We start from the raw sequence: 19,103 nt of genomic DNA, 5'->3' as shown, positions 1-19,103 counted from the left end.
GCTGGGTTGTGCCCGAAGAACAAAGCAGGGGTACTGTGGGAATGCCCAAAATGAGGGAGTTGGGCTCTGGAGGGGCTGCAGGACAAAGCCTGGGTGTTCTACATCAAACCCTCCTGCCGATGGGCCCTGCTGGCACCCTCAGACCACCTCCACGCTGCCGTCTGCCCACAGTGAGATGAACCCCGGGGTGCACCCAGAGCCCTGCTCCTGGCACCGAGCGGAGATCCTTCCTCTCTCCCCCACAGCCAGGGCCCGGAGCCCTCCCTTCCAGCCAGATGACTTCAATGGGGAGAGGAAGGGAGAGTCCCAGTCCTTTCATTACGGCAGGGGAAGTAACGTGCTTCTGTATCTTTGCCCCAGTTTTACAGCTGGGAAAGCTGCAGCAGAGGTGCTGGGTCCTGCACAGAGCCACGCAACGTCCAGCGCCCTGCTCCGACCACGGGCATTGCCCCGAGCCCTCAAGTTGCTGGGGATCGGGCTGCACCCCCAGCCTGGGGAGACGTCCCTGCTCCCCCAGGGCAGCATTCAGCTCATGGCAGCAGGAACACCCCTGAAGTGCTGTGAAGACCCTGAAGCAGCTGGAAATGCCTCCTGTGAGGCTCTTTGTCACCTTCTCCTCCTGCCCCGTTTTGCTCCCCGTTCCCTGCTGCCCTCCCTCCCAGCCCAGCAGCCTGGGAGCCACCCCGGGACGTGTCCCCATCGCCTGCCCCACGCCAGCACCACCTGAGCAGCCAGGGACAAACTCCTCTGCCCCAGGAAAGAGAAGGCAGGAGCCCGGCCCCACAGACCCTGCAGGGAGCCAACGGGTCAAGTGGCTGTTTAGAAAACTCTGGGAAAATATGTTTATGCCATGGATCAGAGCCATTCCTTTGGCTGTTGCTACAGAATAAACAATGGGTATTTAAAAATACATCTTTATATATAGAGGCGGGGTGGATTAGAGAAGATCCCTTCTGGGGGAGAGCTGGGGTACGAGAGGAGGGCGCGGAGCAGCTCCTTGCTCCTGGAGCTCCGGCATCCCCGGGTGCCTGGAGAGAGGGAACGGACGGAGCTGGCCTCAGGCAGCAGCCGAGGGGCTCAGCATCTGCCCGGGAGCTGGAGGGGTGAGGTGGCTCAGAAGGCAGCAGCTGTGGTCCTCTTCCCCCAGGGCGCTTAGCAGCTCCTCATCATGGGGCGTTTTTCATTTCCAACAGCTCAGAACTGGAGCAAAATGCCTGCACGGCCCCAAATCCCCCCCAAAACCAAGGCCTGCACCCTCTCAGCCCACACAGGGTGAGGAGAGCCTTGGTTTGTCCTCCTGGCAGTGCTGAGCCTGCAGTAGGTGCAAATCTCCCCCGCCTGATCCGCAGAGTTTCAGCACGCTGGCACTCCTGCCTCAGCGGGCGCAAAGTCCCTGCACATCTAATCCCTGCCCCAAAGCCTTATCCGCCCCTTATCCTGCACGCACAGCACCCTCAGGTGCTGAAGGCTCCCACACAGGGCTCAGGTCCTGCTAATCCCCCGTGCCCAGCGAGCGGATGAGGTGTTAGCACAGATAAAGCACGAGCAGATAAAGCAGCACCGGGCAGGCAGCGGGCAGCTCTGGCCTCCCTCCCTCAGCCCAGGGCTGGGATTTCACTGGGGTTTTACTGGGGTTTCACTGGGGCCAGGCAGAGCCCCAGGGCAGCTGGGGGACCCGCAGGGTGCTCGTCCTGCAGCCTGAGAGGGGAGAGGAGGCAGGGATGCGGCAGGGATGGAGGTTTTTGGTAGGGAGAGCTATCAGATCGCTGCCCAAGCTCCCGTGGCGTGCCACCGCGGGTATTAAGCACGGTTTTGATCCTCGCCCCCATTTTCAGTTCCTAGTCACATCTGTGAGCTCACCGGGGCTGGCAGCACCCCAAGACACCAGGCAGGGGCTCGGGGGGACCAGGCAGGGCTGGGCAAAGGCTGGCTTCTCCTCCCGGCATCATTAAGCACAGCACAGCCAGGCCGTGCCAAGACTGGGTCAGGCTGCTGCCACACCAGGATAAAACAAACCCTTTTTATAGCTGGGAACTCTCGCTGTGCCCCAGCACCCTGTTTGCATACTTCCCATTACAGGACGGGCGATAAACGCAGCGTGACTGCGGCAGCACTGCCTCTCGCTGCACTGCCAGCTCCCCTGCCCCCCCCAGGGGGGGGAAAACCAGCAGGACCCTGCACGGAGCCGAGCGGGGAGAGCTCTCAGAGCCCCAAATATCAGTTTACCTGCACCAGGTGTGTGCAGTGCCCCGCGAGCTGCTGATACACCGCACATAAATGCTGCCAGCCCAGCCCCCCCGTGCCCACATCCACATCACCACCCCGAAAAAGCCCTGCCTGGACCCCCAGTGCCCCCACCCCACGGTGCTGCAGGGAGCCCACCCTGGTGGAACACGAAGCAAGGCACCAGCCCTGCCAGGACACCCAGCACCACCACCCCTACCAGGTACCCCAGGGCCCCACCAGGTACCCCAGGGTGCCTTCTTGCCCCCTCCCCAATCCCCAAACACCTCGCAGCTGGGGTGGGGCCCCTGGTTCGTCCTTGTCCCCCCCCCTCATGGCTGGTCCTGGCTGTGGGGAGGTCTCTGTGCGTTCCCAGGGCCGTGCACACTGAAGCAGGAGCTGCTCAAGAAGCAGGATTTTGCCCCAAATCCTCCTGCTGCAGCGTGGGGAGGGGGCCCTGGGGTTCGGTGGGCGGGCGGGGGGGGCCAGGACGAGGGCACGGCGCTGCAGCGGGTCCTGCTCTGCCTTTAATGTCTGGTAACGGGGCTGGGGCACCGCGCCGGGACTGGGGAATAGTTCCCATATCGGCCTCGCCAATCTCGCTTTGAAGTTGTTTGGGATTATCTGTCATCGTGCTTCCTCGGCAGCACATAAACACGCCGCGATGCAGCTTTAACCCGCTGGGTACTGCCTGTCCCGGGGGGGCCCGGAGGAAGCCGGCCATAAACTGCGGGCTCCCCACCAGCCCCCCTCCTGCGAGGCTCCGGGGCCGGGCACAGGAAGGGAAGCGTTCCCGGCACCGGGACAATAAAAAAAATGACAAATATGTGCTCTTGACTTCGACAATTTTAGGGTTCGTGTTGGTGAGCCGTGCTCCATGCCCACCGTCCCCGCAGCGGGACGCACGCCGTGGCCATGCCCCTGCCCTTCGTGCCCGTCCCGTCGCTGCCCGGAGATGCTCCGTGCTCCTGGGGCAGCTTCGAGCTTGCGGGTGAGGCTCGGTCCCGAAGCCTGGGGGCTGCCATAATTTTGGGCAGGCGAGCGGCGACCTCGCACGCTCAGGTCCCGCTTCCCAGAGATGCTCCTTGGAGAGGGGCGAGCGATGCGCAGCGTGCCAAGGGCACCGGGAGCTCGGAGCCCGCTGCTGGATGCCCACACGGGGCTGAGGTCCCCGTTGTGCTGCTCGCCGGCCCCTTCCCACAGCCGGCTGCCCATCTCCGGGCAGCCCCCGGGGTCGTGCGGGGCCCCCCAGGACCAGGAGGCTCGGGGCTGCCCCTGCCCCGCAGCCCGCGCACGGCCGCGGCTCTGCCCTGTGAGAATCAGGGAAAGGGGCAGCCGGGGCCTGAAACACAGCCAGTGTCAAAGGCTGCGCTAAAGCAATCCCGGGTCCTTCTCCTGCCCCCCAGATCCCTGCGCAATTACGTCCCTGCGTTGAGAAAAAGAAAAAAAAAAAAAAAAAAAAAAAAAAAGGAAGAAAGAAGGTAATAAGGCTGTTTTCTTTCCCATGGCGCTGCAGGGAAGTCCCAAAGTGGCAAGGCCAAAATGCCCGCTGGCTTCACGGCACCTTGCAGGGTCTGACGTTCCTGTCTTGCCCCCACCCCCCAAAAAAAAGGCACAGAAAACAGCAAAACCTCATCAGAGAGGACAAAAAGGCCGGGAGCCCCCCAGCACCAGCAGGTGAGGGGCCGGGGGCGCAGAGCCCTGAGCTGCTCTGGGGCCAGGAACGGAACAGGGGAGCAGACAGAAAATCCTCCAGGACATTTCCACCTCCTGGGACCGAGGGGATTCGCCTGCCTTCGCCTCATCTGCAGAGGTTTTAGGGCCATGTTCACGGGTGCTCCTCCCTCCCTCCCTCCGCTAACTGGTTTTCCAGCAGCTATTGCTAAAGAAAAACAGAGGCGGGGGGAAGGAGGGACAAGTTTGCAACAACAGTGACACAAATTTCACAAAAAAAAATGTGGAAACCTCTGAAAAAAAAAATAAAAATAAATGTCAGCAACGAAAATAACATCTGAAAGCAGTTGGGCTCCCCAGACAGGGTTTTTTTTGGGGGGGAAGAGGAGCATCCTGGTGGTGGGGGGGGAGGAAGGGCAGCTCTGGGCAATGCGGGGCAGCGTCCCCGGGGCTGGGAGCAGGGCTGGGACAGATCCTGGTGCTGGGCTGAGAGCATCCCTGCTGCAAGATGCTGGCCAAGCCGCCACCTGCCTGCTCGCCTCCTGCCGTCGAGGGTTCCCCAGACCCTCAGGGGTCTCCTGCCACGCAGGCGTCCCCAGCCCCGTCTCCATCCAGCCCCATCTCCCAGCCGGGACATCCCCGGAGCCCGCAGCCCCACGAGGCCGGGGCTGTGCTCGTGGAAAGGGGAAAAACAAGAAAACAACAACAACAGCGGCGGGGACAACGACAGCAGCCACGTCAGGCCCGCGGCTCCCATGTCACCAGGGCTATTTTTAAGCCGTGCACGCCTCCCGCTCCCCGCTTCTTTCTCAGAAACTGCAGCAGGGAGGCAAATGGGGAAAAGGTCCGGCCCCGAGCGCTGCGCCCCCGGCTGCCGGAGAGGGGCGGCTGCCCCCAAAGGATGCCCCATGAGGGTCCGGGGGGTGCGGGCGGGGGGCTCGGGGATGCTGCAGCCGCTGGGCACGGCCCCATTCGTACCAGTGCCTGCCCCCAGTTAAGCCCCGCTGTTTCTCTTGGCCTGGGGCTCCCCTCGGAGCATATTTCGCATCATTCCCAGAGCCCGCTTCTTGCGCTTATGCAATGAGCTCTCCGCGGCTGTTTTTCGGGGAGCAAGGAGGTGCAGGGCAGCGAGGAAGAGGAGGAGGAGGAGGCAGGAACCCAGCCAGTTCCCAAACTTTGGCTTTCAGGGGAAGACAGGAGTCGTGCTGGAAGCTCAGCCGCAGCTCCCCCAGACCAGGGCTCCCCGAGTCCATACGGCCCCAGGCGGGGTGCTGGGGGCGAAATCCTAAATGTGGGAGCGGGCTGGGGGGCTCGCCCCACACCGGGCACTTCTATGGGGCAGCGAAGGAAAGGTTTTGTAAGAGAGCTCAGCCTGCCTGCCTCGGCTGCACCAAGGGGGGGACCGAGCCCCCTCCCGAACCACGAGCAAGGGCAGCAGCAGGAGCTGGGTGTTTTATTTTGGGGGGAAACGAGGAGAACCCCGAGGTGCCCGGAGGGGTTCGCAGGGGCTCTCCCCACGCAGGACAAGGCTCGAGCACAACACCAGTGGCAGGGATTTGCCCGTGCGCCCCCCCCCCCCAGCCTGCAGGGACATCCCTGCCTCTGCCAAACCCCCTCGGCAGCAGCAGAAGCGAGCAGCAGGGCCCGGGGGGGGGCTGTGGGGGCGCTGAGCATCCTCTGCCAGCTCCTGCACCCGCACAGGGCACGGACACAGCCCAGGGGTCCCCCCCCCCCCGGCAGGGCGGCGGCGCTTCCCTGCAGGATGGGGTTGTTTATCGGGGGCAGCTTTATCTGCAGGAACAGCTCCGGGGAGGGCAGGGGGGGTGTGGGCTGCTGCCTATCTGCAGCGGCATCGGAGGGGAATGTAAACACGGGCAGGGAAATGGCACGGGGACATCCCTGCCGCCCCACTGCCGGGGGTCGCGGCGGGCACCGGGAGGGCTTGGGATCCTGGAGGGGGTTGGGGTCCCATTGGGGTTTGGGATCCTGGGTGGGTTTGGGATCCCAGAGGGTTTGGGATCCTGGGTGGGTTTGGGACCCCAAAGGGGTTTGGGACCCTGGAGTGGTTTGGAATCCCAAAGGGGTTTGGGATCCTGGATGGGTTTGGGATCCCAGAGGAGTTTGGGACCCCGGTGGGGTTTGGAGACCCCCCGAGGACCACCTGTGCCCCCCCCGCCCCGTTGGCAGTGGCAGCAGCGAGGGGGCTGATCCAGCCCCAGAGATGCTCTGCGGGGCCGGGGAGGGCTCCAGAGCCTCGCTGCGTGTTCACACCCCCAGGGGAGGTTTTTCTCCCCCCCGGGTTTCTTTTCCTCCTGCTCCTTTCAGCAGCAGCCGCTGGAAGTGCCCAGGGTCGGGCAGGATCCCACCCCCCCCCCCCGGTCGGGATTTGTGCCAGCGGCTCGGGGACGAACGGGGGCTGCTGGGGGCTAAATCGCTCCCGATTTAGAAGGCGGCGCGGTGATAAGGTGTCACATGAGGACGGTGAAGGGCTTTTAGGGCCGGGGAAAGAGCAGATAAAGCGCCCCGGAGATGAACACGTTGGCACCAGCGGGCGCTGCCAACGCGAGCCTGAAACAGCGGGGCCAGAAACCTGCGGGGGGTGGGCAAAAGCCCCAGCAGGAGCACCCCCGGGACCCACATGGGGTCCCTGCGCCCCCTCTTGGTCCCCGATCTGTGGCTTTGGGTGCCCAGCAGCGGGGCAGCCTGCACAGTGCCTGGGAATCCGTTCAGGAGCCACACGGGGATGGGGATGGGGATGGGATGGGATGGGATGGGGATGGGATGGGATGGGATGGGATGGGTTGGGATGGGATGGGATGGGATGGGATGGGGATGGGATGGGATGGGATGGGATGGGATGGGATGGGATGGGATGGGATGGGATGGGATGGGTTGGGATGGGATGGGATGGGATGGGATGGGGATGGGATGGGATGGGATGGGGATGGGATGGGATGGGATGGGGATGGGATGGGATGGGATGGGGATGGGATGGGATGGGATGGGATGGGATGGGATGGGATGGGGATGGGATGGGATGGGATGGGTTGGGATGGGGATGGGATGGGATGGGATGGGGATGGGATGGGATGGGATGGGATGGGATGGGATGGGATGGGATGGGATGGGGATGGGATGGGGATGGGATGGGATGGGATGGGGATGGGGATGGGATGGGGATGGGGATGGGGATGGGATGGGGATGGGGATGGGATGGGATGGGATGGGGATGGGATGGGATGGGATGGGATGGGGATGGGATGGGGATGGGATGGGATGGGGATGGGATGGGATGGGATGGGATGGGGATGGGATGGGGATGGGATGGGATGGGGATGGGATGGGATGGGGATGGGATGGGGATGGGATGGGATGGGGATGGGATGGGATGGGATGGGATGGGGATGGGATGGGGATGGGATGGGATGGGGATGGGATGGGATGGGATGGGGATGGGATGGGATGGGATGGGATGGGATGGGGATGGGGATGGGATGGGGATGGGATGGGGATGGGGATGGGATGGGGATGGGATGGGGATGGGGATGGGGATGGGATGGGGATGGGATGGGATGGGATGGGGATGGGATGGGGATGGGGATGGGGATGGGGATGGGGATGGGATGGGATGGGATGGGGATGGGATGGGGATGGGGATGAGATGGGATGGGGATGGGGATGGGGATGGGGATGGGATGGGGATGGGGATGGGGATGGGGATGGGATGGGATGGGATGGGATGGGGATGGGGATGGGATGGGGATGGGGATGAGATGGGATGGGGATGGGGATGGGGATGGGATGGGGATGGGGATGAGATGGGATGGGGATGGGGATGGGGATGGGATGGGGATGGGGATGGGGATGGGGATGGGGATGGGGATGGGATGGGGATGGGGATGGGGATGGGGATGGGATGGGATGGGATGGGGATGGGGATGGGATGGGATGGGGATGGGATGGGGATGGGATGGGATGGGGATGGGATGGGATGGGGATGGGGATGGGGATGGGATGGGGATGGGATGGGATGGGGATGGGATGGGGATGGGATGGGATGGGATGGGATGGGATGGGGATGGGATGGGGATGGGATGGGGATGGGATGGGATGGGATGGGATGGGATGGGATGGGGATGGGGATGGGATGGGGATGGGATGGGATGGGATGGGATGGGATGGGATGGGATGGGATGGGATGGGATGGGATGGGGATGGGATGGGATGGGATGGGATGGGATGGGATAGGGAAGGGGAGCCCCCGCTGGCAGCCCAGCCTAGCCAAGCGCTGTGTGCCGCAGGGCAGCGCTCGCAGCTCCTCTCCCGGTGCCGTTTCCAGCCGCAGCCCCGGGCCAGCGGGAGCCGAGCTCCGCCTGTGGGGCCCGGGGCGCCGCCGGGGCTGGGCCAGGCTGACCCCTGCGGGCCGCTGACGGTCACGGCCCGGCCCCGCCGCCGGGACCCCGATTCCCTTGGGTGGAGGGACAGCGCCAGCCGGTGGCACCGCCGGGACACTGGGGGCACTGGGGGAGCACTGGGAGCATGGGGAGCGCTGGGAGCACTGGGAGCGCTTGGGGCAGGGCACTGGAAGAACTGGAAGAACTGGGAGCACTGGGCGTAGTGGGAGCACTGGAGGCACTGGGTACACTGGTGGTCACTGGGAGCACTGGGAGCACTGGGGGAGCACTGGGAGTAGTGGGAGCACTGGGGCACCGGGAGCACTGAGGGAACACCAGGGGAACTGGGGGCACTGGGCACACTGGGAGCACTGGGAGCACTGGGGGAGCACTGGGAGCACTGGGCACACTGGGAGCACTGGGAGCACTGGGAGCACTGGGAGCCCCCGCAGAGCCCCGTGGCCGGGCACCGGCAGCGGCGGGCACAGGGACCCAGCGCCGGGTGCCGCGCTTGGCCCCGCCCCCACCGTTAAGCCACGCCCCCTCTCACCCCGCCCCCCTCAGGCCCCTCCCCCTATAAGCCCCGCCCCCTTCTCCCCGTGCCGCCCTCACCGGAAGGGGCGTGGCTCGAGCCGGAAGCGGCGGGCAGGGCGGCGGGGCGGCAGGGGGACCGCCATGTCGGGGCGCTGCTGCCAGGGGCAGACCCCGAGCCGGGACATCCCCGGGCCCGGCAAGCGCCTCGCCCTGCCCGACGGCGCCCCGCTGCCCCCCGGGGACTACAGCACCACGCCGGGGGGCACCGTCTTCGGGACCACGCCGGGCGGTGAGCGGCCGCGGGGGGGGGGGAACTGGACCGGGAGCTCGTTGAGGGGGGGGAGGGGCTCGGCTGGGGGGGGGTTACCCCCTTTTGGGGGGGGGCGCTCTTTTTTGGGGGGCTTTCCCTCTTTTTTTGGGGGGTTCCCTATTTTTTTGGGGGGGTTCCCTATTTTTTTTCGGGCTTTCCCTCTTTTTTGGGGGGTTTCCCTCTTTTTGGGGGGTCTCCCCCTCTTTTTGGGGGAGGTCTCCCCGTTTTGGAGAGCTTTTTCCTCTTTTTGGGGGGTTCTCCCCCATTTTGGAGGGAGTTCCCTCTTTTTTTTGGGGGGGATGCCCCCTTTCTGGAGGGTCTTCCTCTGTTTAGGGGGGTTCTTCTCCTTGGAGGGGGTCCCCAGGGGGGCGTTTTTTGGGTGCGTGGCTCCCCAGAGGGATCTTTGGGGGAGTTTTTTTGGGGAGGGGGCTCCGGCTCCAGGCGGGCTGGGGCTGCATCCCCCTTTGGAGAGGGGCTGGGATGTGGTGGGGTCCTTGGGGGGCTTCCACCTGGGGTGGGGGGTATCGGGGGGGGTGCCTGGGGCTGGGTGCCCCCTTTTTGGGGGGCTGCCCGGAGCTGCGGGCACCTCTGGGGGCAGGGAACGAAGGGAGCCGAGACAGGAGTCCATGGAGGGGGGGGGCACCGAGCCTCGCCCCACAGAAAGCACCCAAAAATCTCAGGGAATGCCCCAAAAGTTTTTTTTTCCTCTGGCTGAGGGGAGGCAGAGCAGCAGGGGGCCGCCCCAGCGGTTTGCAGCACTGCTTTTGGGGAAGGAGCCGAGGATTTCAGCGCTTCCTGGGTTAACGCTGCGGGCTGGTGGGAGGGAACCCGTTGTGCCTGTGGGTTGGGGCCTCGTCCAGCAGCTCCCTCGCAGGGAACACGCCGTTCAGCCCAGTTCCTAGAAATCCCCGCACAGCCCCGGCTCCCCCCGAGCCTGCTGCAGCGCCCCCAGGAGCAGGACGTGGCCCAAACCCCTCTGAGGGGGCTCCGGGTGGGTGACCCGGGGTATTTGCAGCCCCCCTGAGCCTCTCCTGACAGCGCTGCCTCGTCCCCGCAGGTACCAGGATTATTTACGACCGCAAGTTTCTGATGGAGTGCCGCAACTCCCCGGTTGCCAAAACACCACCTTCTGACCTTCCCGACATTCCAGGCGTCACCAGCCCGAGCGTGGAGGAGTTGAAGGTTGAGAACAACCACGTGCAGAACGACGATGAGAAACCCAGCGTTGGTGAGTGAGCGAGCCCAGAGCCCACCCCTGGGCCCCACAGAGGGAGCAGGAGGGCCCTGGGGGCTGACACGGATCCCCCCGAGGTGCTGTGGGACCTGGTTGCGGGGTTCTCGTGGCCGTTAGGCTCTGCTGTGGCCCACAGTAATGTGAAAATGTCTTTGTTTTGGTGTAGTTTGTATCCTGTTATCAGTTTTCTCATTAATTTGGCATTTAGCAGAATGCTGCTGCACCAAGAGTCCTGTGGTGAGGGAATGGCAGCAGCTGTTCCTGCCCCTGCTTATCCTCTGCCATTTTGCAGCTGTTTTGCCCTTTTTGAAAGCGATCAGGTTACAGTTCAGAGCAGGATTTGTTTGGGAATTCAGTTTTTTTTTGCAACACAGTGGCTGCTTTATGTAGGTCGGTTTTCCAGTACCCACCGCTGTCTTGCGTGGCCCCTCCTGAAGCTTGTGGTTGTTTATAAGACAGGAAGGTAAAAGTTAGCCCACGGCACAACAGGGGTCACTGCCCGCAGCGCACACAAACACATCCAACGCACCGTAGTAGGAAAAACGCCAGGATTGCTCTCAAACAGTCTAAAAATAAAAAGTTGAGCTCACTTCTTGAAGGAACCTGCAAATGCCACGTATGATCAACGACCCTGTCCCTAAAAATAAAGCTCCGAGTACCCAGAAACTGGCTTCCCTGCTTACTCCAGGGAAATCTGGGCAGGGTTGGTGTTGCTCAATGCTTTTGCACACACTGCTGACCTTTCGTGCCCCCCTGGGTTCTCTGGCAAGCGTGCTGGGTGCCCGCTGGGTTGTGAGCTCTTTGCAGAGGAGCCGTATTGTCAGTAGGTGGCTGCTGTTCGTGCTGGCATCCTGTGGAACTGCGTGGGCTGGGATGGCAGCCCCGTGGATACGAGGATGCAAAAAGCAGATTTGTCTGACTTTGGTAACAGAATTCTGCGCCAGAGGTTATCAATACTATTCCTTGCATTCTTTTTTGTCAGGAATCCCAGACTCAGCAATTACTCACGGGGCACCCCCTCTACCTCTGCTCGTGTCTGTCAGTCTGAGTACGATCCTCTCTGAGGGCAGAGCTTGCTTTTTGCTCACACGGGCTGTTCTGGTACCAAACTTGATGCCTGGGTGCAGATTTTAAGTCCAGACAGACACATTTAATGCACAACTGGATGCTGTTGCTTCGGTACCATGCTTGGTGTTTAACTTGGAGCTTCGAGGACTCATTCGGGTTCTGTCCTTCTCCACAGGCGAAGAAGAACAGTTTGACATGGACATCTAAAGCACACGCCCTGAGAGTGCTCATCCGTGAAGAACCATGACCTTGTTTTGAGGATTCCCACCAGCCAGGCTTGAAGCAGCCCGTGCCTTGAGTGCCTCCCTGCTTCCCGGGCAAGGCAGCTCCTTCCCTGCTGAGAACACAGCGTGTCCTGCTCCAAGGACTGAACCTCAGCCTGTCCGTGTGGGTGTGAGCACACGAGTACAGCCCCTGCTGGCGGGCCTTGGGGTGCCAGGGGAGACAGTCTCACTGTTTTTGTTTCCAGTTTTATGCTTTTGTTAATCATTTTAATACCGTAAGAGTTACCGAAATGCAATATACGGGAGAAATAAATCATTTGGACTCTCCTGGTATGGAGATCAATGCAATAAAATGAGCGTCTGTCCTTTATTTGTTCCAGCAAGGGAACCACCAGCCTGTTTCAGAGCTGGTGGGGCAGTTTCATGTGCAGGGTCGAGATCAGCACCGTGCTTTTGGGTTTCACCCAAAGATGAAAGCTGAGCTGCCTTCAGCACTCTGAAAACATCTGTGTGCACCACGTGCAACACCTGGTACAACACGGCAGGAAGTCTGCTTCCAGAAATAGTTAACCCAGGCTGTTTGCCACCTGCTTTCAGATGGTTCTCGTGCTAGGTCACGGTGCAGGTGTCCACAAGCCCTTTTTTCTAATAAGTGTGCATTGCGTGGCAGTCCCTAACACACTGCTGGTGCTGCTTTAGAGGTGGTGCTGGTGGTGCCTGGTCCTGCCCATGGCTGTGGAGGTGCCTCAAAGGAAAAGAAAGCGTATTAGGATGTGGCCTGAACTCAGGGCTTCCTAACAGACAATAAGTGTCTGTTCGAGTTTGTCTTAGTAGATAATGCTTAAATACCCGCTAATTAAGCCCAATTGTGACATTATGATATGCAAGCCTTTAATAATGGCTAACAGAAGAAAGAGTCAAAGCAATTGCTGCTGATAAAGCTTGCATTTTTAACGATAAGGTGAAGTGTTTCTCTGAACCCGTAATGGGAACAGATCGAAGCTGCCTCCCAGTGCCCCCTTATCAGTCTTGCAGCTCCGTACCAAGTGCCGAGTTCTGCTGCATGCATTCAGTTGCTATCGCTGCCGGAGCATGCGCTGTGAGCTGCAGCTGGCACCGACCCCTCTCCAGCTAAATATTTTCAGAAATAGCACCACTGAACTGCTCGGCTGCTGACAGCCTGCACAGTGGTTGCAGATTCGGTGTGCTCGGAGCCATCCTGCTTTTTCTGGTCACTGCAAAATCAGAGCGCTCTGCAGCTGTGCTGTCTGGGGGAGGAAGCAGGAGCCTTGTTTCTGAGAGCCCTTACCCTGTTAGGTTAATTTCTGAAGCTGATTATTTTGGGGGTAGACCAGAAAAGCCATGACAGGCTTTTGGAGTGGTAGTTGCAATAATTAAATTCATGCACTCCGTGCTGAAGTGAGTTTTCATGTTCTCTCCTAACCAAACTAACCCATGCGTGAGCCATGGTGTGCTCCCCGGGGTGGGATTTGGGGCTGGGGCTGTTCTAAAACTGCTGGGATCTGAGCTGCTGGCCTGCAGCATCCCCAAAGTGAGAGCCGTGTGATGTCAGCTTTTTGTCAGCACAAAAGCAACTCTGTGGTTTTTGGTTTTTTTTGAGCAAGTGTCGGCTATTGCAAGCAATGCCCTTAAATTCCATCCCACCCCCCTTGCCCAGAGGGTCGTGGATTATTTTAAGTGCCAAGTGTTTTGTCCATGCCTGTGGCAGCCGTGGTGCATCGCTATCTGCGTGCATATGTAGGGCCGGGGGGGGCATCAAAGCCCTGGCTGCGACCTGCAGCACCTGGCCAGGTGTCAAACGGGGTCCATCCAGGTCAGGATTCCTGCGGGGTTTGCAGAAGGAGCGCCCTGGGGCCATGGGCACATCAATGCCTTCACCTGGAGAAGCTGTGAGCCCGTGGCAGATACGTGACCCTGGGGTGCTCTGCGCTGATGCAATCCAGCCTGAGCCCAGGCCTTGACCTTGCTGGGGCTGTGGGACCATGCAGCCACAGCCACCCCTGCTCCCTTTGCAGTTTTCCTCCTTTTATCCCACCCTTGACCAATGCCACATCCCTCAGCCGGGTTTTTTGGCTCCGTCTCCTGCCTGCGCTGAGTTTGCAGGACTCCAGGCTCGCCGAAGCCGTGCGAAAGAGCAGCTCGGGCTGCCGGGGCAGGTCCCTGCCGTGCGGGCATTTGGTCCTCGCCCCACACCTTGCGCTCGGAGCCGCCTTTGTCCCGGGGCCGGCAGCTGTGTGGGTGCAGTTGTGCACCCAGCGGGGGGCCAAGCAGCCGTGGGTGGTGGCCTTGCACAGCTGGGGTGCTCCGGGGAGGTCTGGGGGGGACAAGTGTTGGCTTTGTCACGGCGTTTCCCACCCCATTTTGTCTGGGGCAAGGCAGAGCAGAGCTCCCAGAGGGCCTCTCCGACCAGTCCGTGTCCTGGTGGTTGGAGCAATGCCTTCTGCCCCGAGCTGTGCCTCGCTCAGCCAGCTGAAGGGCTGTTACCGTGCCCGATAAGCCCTTGCTCTGTTTGCTCTCACGCGCTCTTTCCTCACGCAGCCAAAGCAAACCACGCTTATCTTCGCCTTCTGGAGCACGTGCGGCTCCCAGGGACGCGGGCACTGACCCACGGGCACATGGTGGCCGTGCCTTGCCCAGCCCCGAGGCTCCCCAGGGCATGTGCCCACAGACGGTCCCTGCCCTCCCTCCCATCCCAAGGCCTTGGGGTGCTGAAGGGCTCACGTCCCCCAAGCCCCAGCCTGGCCCCACAGGACCTCATAGCAGGCAGGGCCTGGAGCTGCCCCCCCAGCACCACCGACCCCGTCTGGGGGTCCCTGTGCCCCGCAGCCGATGTGTATTGGGCCCAACAGGCCCCGAGCAGGCCCCGTTCCACACACGGGGCTCCCGGGCAGACACCTGCCCGCCCCACACGTAGCTTTGATGTCTCCCGTCCAGCCTGGGATCAATCCCGGCCTGGCTGTGCCCCCCCCCTTCCTTCCCCAGGGTCGCTTCTGAACCCGCTGCTGGGTTTCAGACACACGATGGAGGGGCCGAGATCTCGAGATATGGCCCCTGGGGGACTGGGGGGTCCCTGCTGGGGCAGGGGGCTGGGGGGGGGAGAAGGGCAGCGGCCCTCTGGGCTGTGCTCCCTGTGGTTATTTTGAAGAGCGAGCTCCTAGCCTGTGAGGGAAAAGGCACAAAAAATAAATAATAAAATAAAAATAAAAGGGTTTTATTTCAGAAAGAGCCCCGCTCCCCAGGTGTCTGCCCCCTGCCAGGGGTTAGCACCAGGGCCGCCCTCTCCCAGCGTTTAACAGCCCCCGCAAATGACCCTCTAATGACGGCTGTGGGGGCGAGGTGCTGGTGGGGAGGCGAGGGGGCTGAGAACCAGACGAGATTTGTTTATCCACCGCCAGGGATGTGGATTGGGGCCCATCAGGCCGGGCTGGGGATGTGGAGTCGGGGCAAGGGGGTCTTACGGGGGGGGGCCAGGCTCAGCCCCAGGCCCCCGCTCGGCCCCACAGCACTGCCCAGGCAGGGACCCCCAGCAGCAGTGCCCCAAAAGCGAGCTGCCTGCCCCAAATGAGTGCTGTTAGGGAATGCCCTGCCCTTATCTCCCAGGGGCAAATAAAGGTGGAAATCCACTTAGCCCCTCTCCTCGCTTCAAAGGCCGCAGGTGCTTTCCCGGTTGCTCTTGAGCAACCCAAAATCTACATGATCAGGGTGGGAACGGCACCCTCACCATCCCCGGAGCGGGGTCACATCTTTTCCTGATGTTCTATTTGGGGTCCCTTTGCTCTACAAAGCCCGGCGCCCTCTGCGTGCTGTGTTAGTGCTGGGGGCTCCCAAATCCACCCCCTGTGCCCCGATCTGCCCCAAACATCCCATGGGAAGCTGCACGAGCAGCCCAGCTCTCCTCGTGGCAGCCGGGCAGGGTGGCCCAGAGCACCCAAGGGTGGCCGGGGTGGGGGGCAGTGTGGGTGTGTTACTCCTGGGGGGTCAGAAAGTCCATTTGTACCAACAGGGCACCCCGCAGCTGGGCTGGTGCTGCTGTTCAGGGGCCTTAGCCCCTTGTTTTAAGGCCAGTGGCATGTTGGTCACATCGGGAGGGGGCTGCCAAGTGCTCGCCGCCCAGCTGCTCACACCAGACCCCAGCTGGAGGCTGGGGGGGACGTCCTGAGAGACCACCCAGCAGCAATAAGGGGGTGGAAGCAGGCAGCATGCAGCAGGCGTTTCTTAAATACATAATTTATTGAGGAATGGTACAAACACGGCCCTTTCCCTACCGCCCCATCCAGTGAGGGGTTGAAAAGGTTTGAACGAGGCTGTGCAGATGAAAGCAGCGTGTGAGCTGAGGTTTCCAGGGCAGGCAGGAGGGCTGGGGGGGCTCAGAGGTACCCCGACAGACCTCAGGGCTGCGTTACATCCAGGGGCACCCAGCTTACCCATGTGAGCTCTTATTAGAAACTTTTAATAGAAATCTGGTAGAGTTTTCACAGAAATACAATAGGAAATGTAAGAGAAACGCCCACCCCGGGGGGAACGCTGCAAATCTCAGCTGTTCGGGTGCTGAGCGAGGTCGGGTGTGGGTGCTGCAGGTGGCCCTGGGCGAGCCTTGGGCTACCAGGAGTGCTCGGGGTGTGCAAGGGCAGCACCGACACCGAGGAGGGATGCTCCACGAGCACGAGAGGAGCAGCACCAGCCCAGCAGCCTCCCCATGCATCGCCTGGGTCTGTCCCTGCCCCGCAGTGCTGCCACCCCAGGGGACGTTCCCCTCATCACCCCCCCGCCACCATCCACCTCCCGCAGTCCTGTCTCGGTGCTGTCTCCTCTCTCGTGTCCCAAACCCACAGGCACGAGGATCTTGGAGGTGTTGGGGGCTCAGAGATGCCCCATCCATGTGCTGCTTGTGGCTGGCAGCCAGTCCTCGGGGGCACACACCCCACCGTCCCCTCCCCAGCATGGGAGGAGCTCGCCTCAGTTGCAGCCGCACTCCTCGATGACCATGTCCTCGTGGTGGCGGACGACGATTTCGCCCTTCTCGTAGTAGAGCATGGAGAGGGGGCTCATCCTGATGGGCGAGCAGGCAGGGCACGGCACCTGGTGGGGCTTGTAGAGCTGCAGCAAGCTCTGCGGGGACACGGGAAGGGCACGGCCTCAGCTCCATGCCCCGTGCCGCCGGGCTGGGCAGCAGGAGCACGGGGCAATGGGGGCAGTGGGGGCAGCAGGACCCCTCTTACCTGTATGTAAGCATGGTTGGTGGGCTTGAAGGTCTCATCCACGGGTGACGGGCACTGCCCCTCGCACCGGTAGGCGTTGTACTTCTTGGGGTAGACGATCCAGCTGCCCCAGCCGGTCTGCTCGAAATCCACCATCATGTCCACCCTCCGGCACAAGGACTTGGCGTTGGTGTCCTCCCCGGGGCCGGGAGCGTCGCTCACCTTGATCCTTTGCTTCTCCTTCCTGTTCCTGCGGTGCCGCCGGCTCCCCGAGCCCCTGGGGCCGCCGTCGCGCATGACGTGCTTGGAGGTCTCCACCGTCCTGATGAGGCTGTGGTCTCCTGGAGACTTGTCCTTGGAGAAGACAAGCAGCAGGGCGCTGTCCGCCAGCTCCTGGGGCATGGCTGGCTCCTCGGGGACGAGGACACTCGTGTCCCACAAGCTCAGTGTGGTAGTGGCCGGGGCAGGCACCGCGCTTGCCTCCCACAGCCCCATTTCCGCAGACCCCGGGCTGCCAGGAGCCGCGTCCTGGTGGAGCCAGGACCTGAGCGTGCCGGTGAGGTCGAACACCTCCCAGGCAGCCTGGCTGTCGGAGGGGCTGCCGGAAAACCTGCCCAGAAAGAGCTCTCCAGGACAGGTCCCTCCGGACGGGCACTGCCGCCGGCTGTGGAAGACGTCCAGGGTGAGGTTGGGGGCCGGGGGCAGCGCGGGGGGGTGGACGCGCAGCTGGGCCAGGCTGACCTCCTGGCTGCCCCGCAGGGATGACATGTCGAAGGAGAGCGCCCAGCGGGAGCCGTTCCGCCGGGAACCTGCGGCAGGAGAGGGGACGTGAGGGTGGCCCTGGGGTGACAGGGTGTGTGGGGATGGGATGGGGATGGGGATGCTCAGGGACAGGGCACCCAGGGGCAGAGCCAGACAGGAGAGGTTTGGGATGGCGCTGTCTGGGGATGGGGATGCGCAAAGGTACCAGGGGACAGCGCGGTGCTGGGATGGGGATGCTCAGGGACGGGACAACGGGACAACCGGGGACAGAGCCGGTCCCGGGATGGGGATGCTCAGGGATGGGGCACTTGGGACTGGGCACCTGGGAGCGGAGCCGGTCCCGGGATAGGAGCGCCTGGGGATGGCGCGGTGTCGGGACGGGGACGCGCAAAGGCACCGGGGGACAGTGACAGAACCGGGGACAGGGATGCTCAGGGATGGGGCAACCGGGGGCAGAGCCGGACCCGGGATAGGAGAGTTTGGGGACGGCGCTGTCTGGGGACAGGGATGCGCAAAGGCACCGGGGGGGGGGACCTCACCGTGCGGGGCGATGCTGAGCGCGGCGGCGGCGGCGGCGCGGAGCGGGGCTGGGGGGGCGCGGAGGAGCTGCAGCATCAGCGGGGGGCAGCGCGGGGGGGCGCGGGGGGCGCAGCCCACCCGGAGCAGGAGCAGGGCGCAGAGAGCCAGCGCGGAGCGCAGCGGGGGCCGCATGGCTGCCCCGGGCCGCCCGCCGCCCGCTATTTGTACGGCGGCCCCGAGCGCCGCCCCGAGCGGCCGCGGCCCCCCCCGGCCCCCCGCAGCCCCCTCCCCGCCCGGTCCCCTCCCCCGGTCCCTTCCCCGCCCGCCCCCGGTGTGCCCCCGCCCGGCCCTTCGGCCCCTTCCCGGGGGTGCGGGAGCCGGGGGGACACCGGGGGGCACCCCGGGGACACCGCGGGGATACCCATGGGGACAACCCGGGGGGAGACACGGGGATATCGGGGGGACCCCAGGGAGATGTGGGGGGGGGAACGGGGATACCCCGGGGACATCCCGGGGGAGGACACGGGGATACCAGGGGGACACCAGGGGTACGTGGGGGGACACCGGGGGGGAATCAGGGACACGGGGGGGAAGTGGGGACACCGGGGTCACACCGGGAACACCTGAGGGACAACGGGAGAGGGATGGGGACACCGCGGGGATACCCCGGGGGGGACACGGGGATAGCAGGGGGACACCGGGGGGACAAGGGGGGACACCGGGGGGGAAGCAGGGCACCGGGGGACACCCTGGGGACACGGGAGGGACACCGGGGGGTGAACGGGGACAACGAGGGGACACCGCGGGGATACCCCGGGGACACCAGGGGGACACTGGGGGGACACCAGGAGCGCCCCCCCAGCCAAAGGAGCTGCCGGGCGGTGCCGGCAGGCGCCCAGCCCCTTTTTTCCCCCTCCCCGCTCAGCCCCAGCCCCGAGCCCG

At 63.1% G+C, this 19,103-nt stretch overlaps 2 protein-coding genes across 2 annotated transcripts; one reads left to right on the top strand and one right to left on the bottom strand.

Moving 5' to 3' along the window:
- Positions 1-8,905: 8,905 nt before the first annotated feature.
- EIF4EBP1 (eukaryotic translation initiation factor 4E binding protein 1) lies at positions 8,906-12,014 on the top strand. Its single transcript, XM_038167063.2, has 3 exons — positions 8,906-9,114; positions 10,193-10,363; positions 11,613-12,014. The coding sequence occupies exons 1-3, from the start codon at positions 8,967-8,969 to the stop codon at positions 11,642-11,644; spliced, it is 351 nt and encodes a 116-aa protein (XP_038022991.1). The 5' UTR covers positions 8,906-8,966; the 3' UTR covers positions 11,645-12,014.
- A 2,859-nt stretch (positions 12,015-14,873) lies between these two features.
- Positions 14,874-19,051, bottom strand: NODAL (nodal growth differentiation factor). The gene is made up of 3 exons (XM_038167134.2): positions 18,182-19,051; positions 16,902-17,689; positions 14,874-16,791 (listed from the first exon to the last, which is right to left on the bottom strand). The coding sequence occupies exons 1-3, from the start codon at positions 18,351-18,353 to the stop codon at positions 16,639-16,641; spliced, it is 1,113 nt and encodes a 370-aa protein (XP_038023062.2). The 5' UTR covers positions 18,354-19,051; the 3' UTR covers positions 14,874-16,638.
- Positions 19,052-19,103: the final 52 nt, after the last annotated feature.

Source organism: Anas platyrhynchos, chromosome 23 (assembly GCF_047663525.1).
Source record: "Anas platyrhynchos isolate ZD024472 breed Pekin duck chromosome 23, IASCAAS_PekinDuck_T2T, whole genome shotgun sequence".
NCBI classification, from domain to species: domain Eukaryota; kingdom Metazoa; phylum Chordata; class Aves; order Anseriformes; family Anatidae; genus Anas; species Anas platyrhynchos.
The sequence above is the reverse complement of the archived record's forward strand: the minus strand, read 5'-3'. Positions and strand labels throughout refer to the sequence as shown.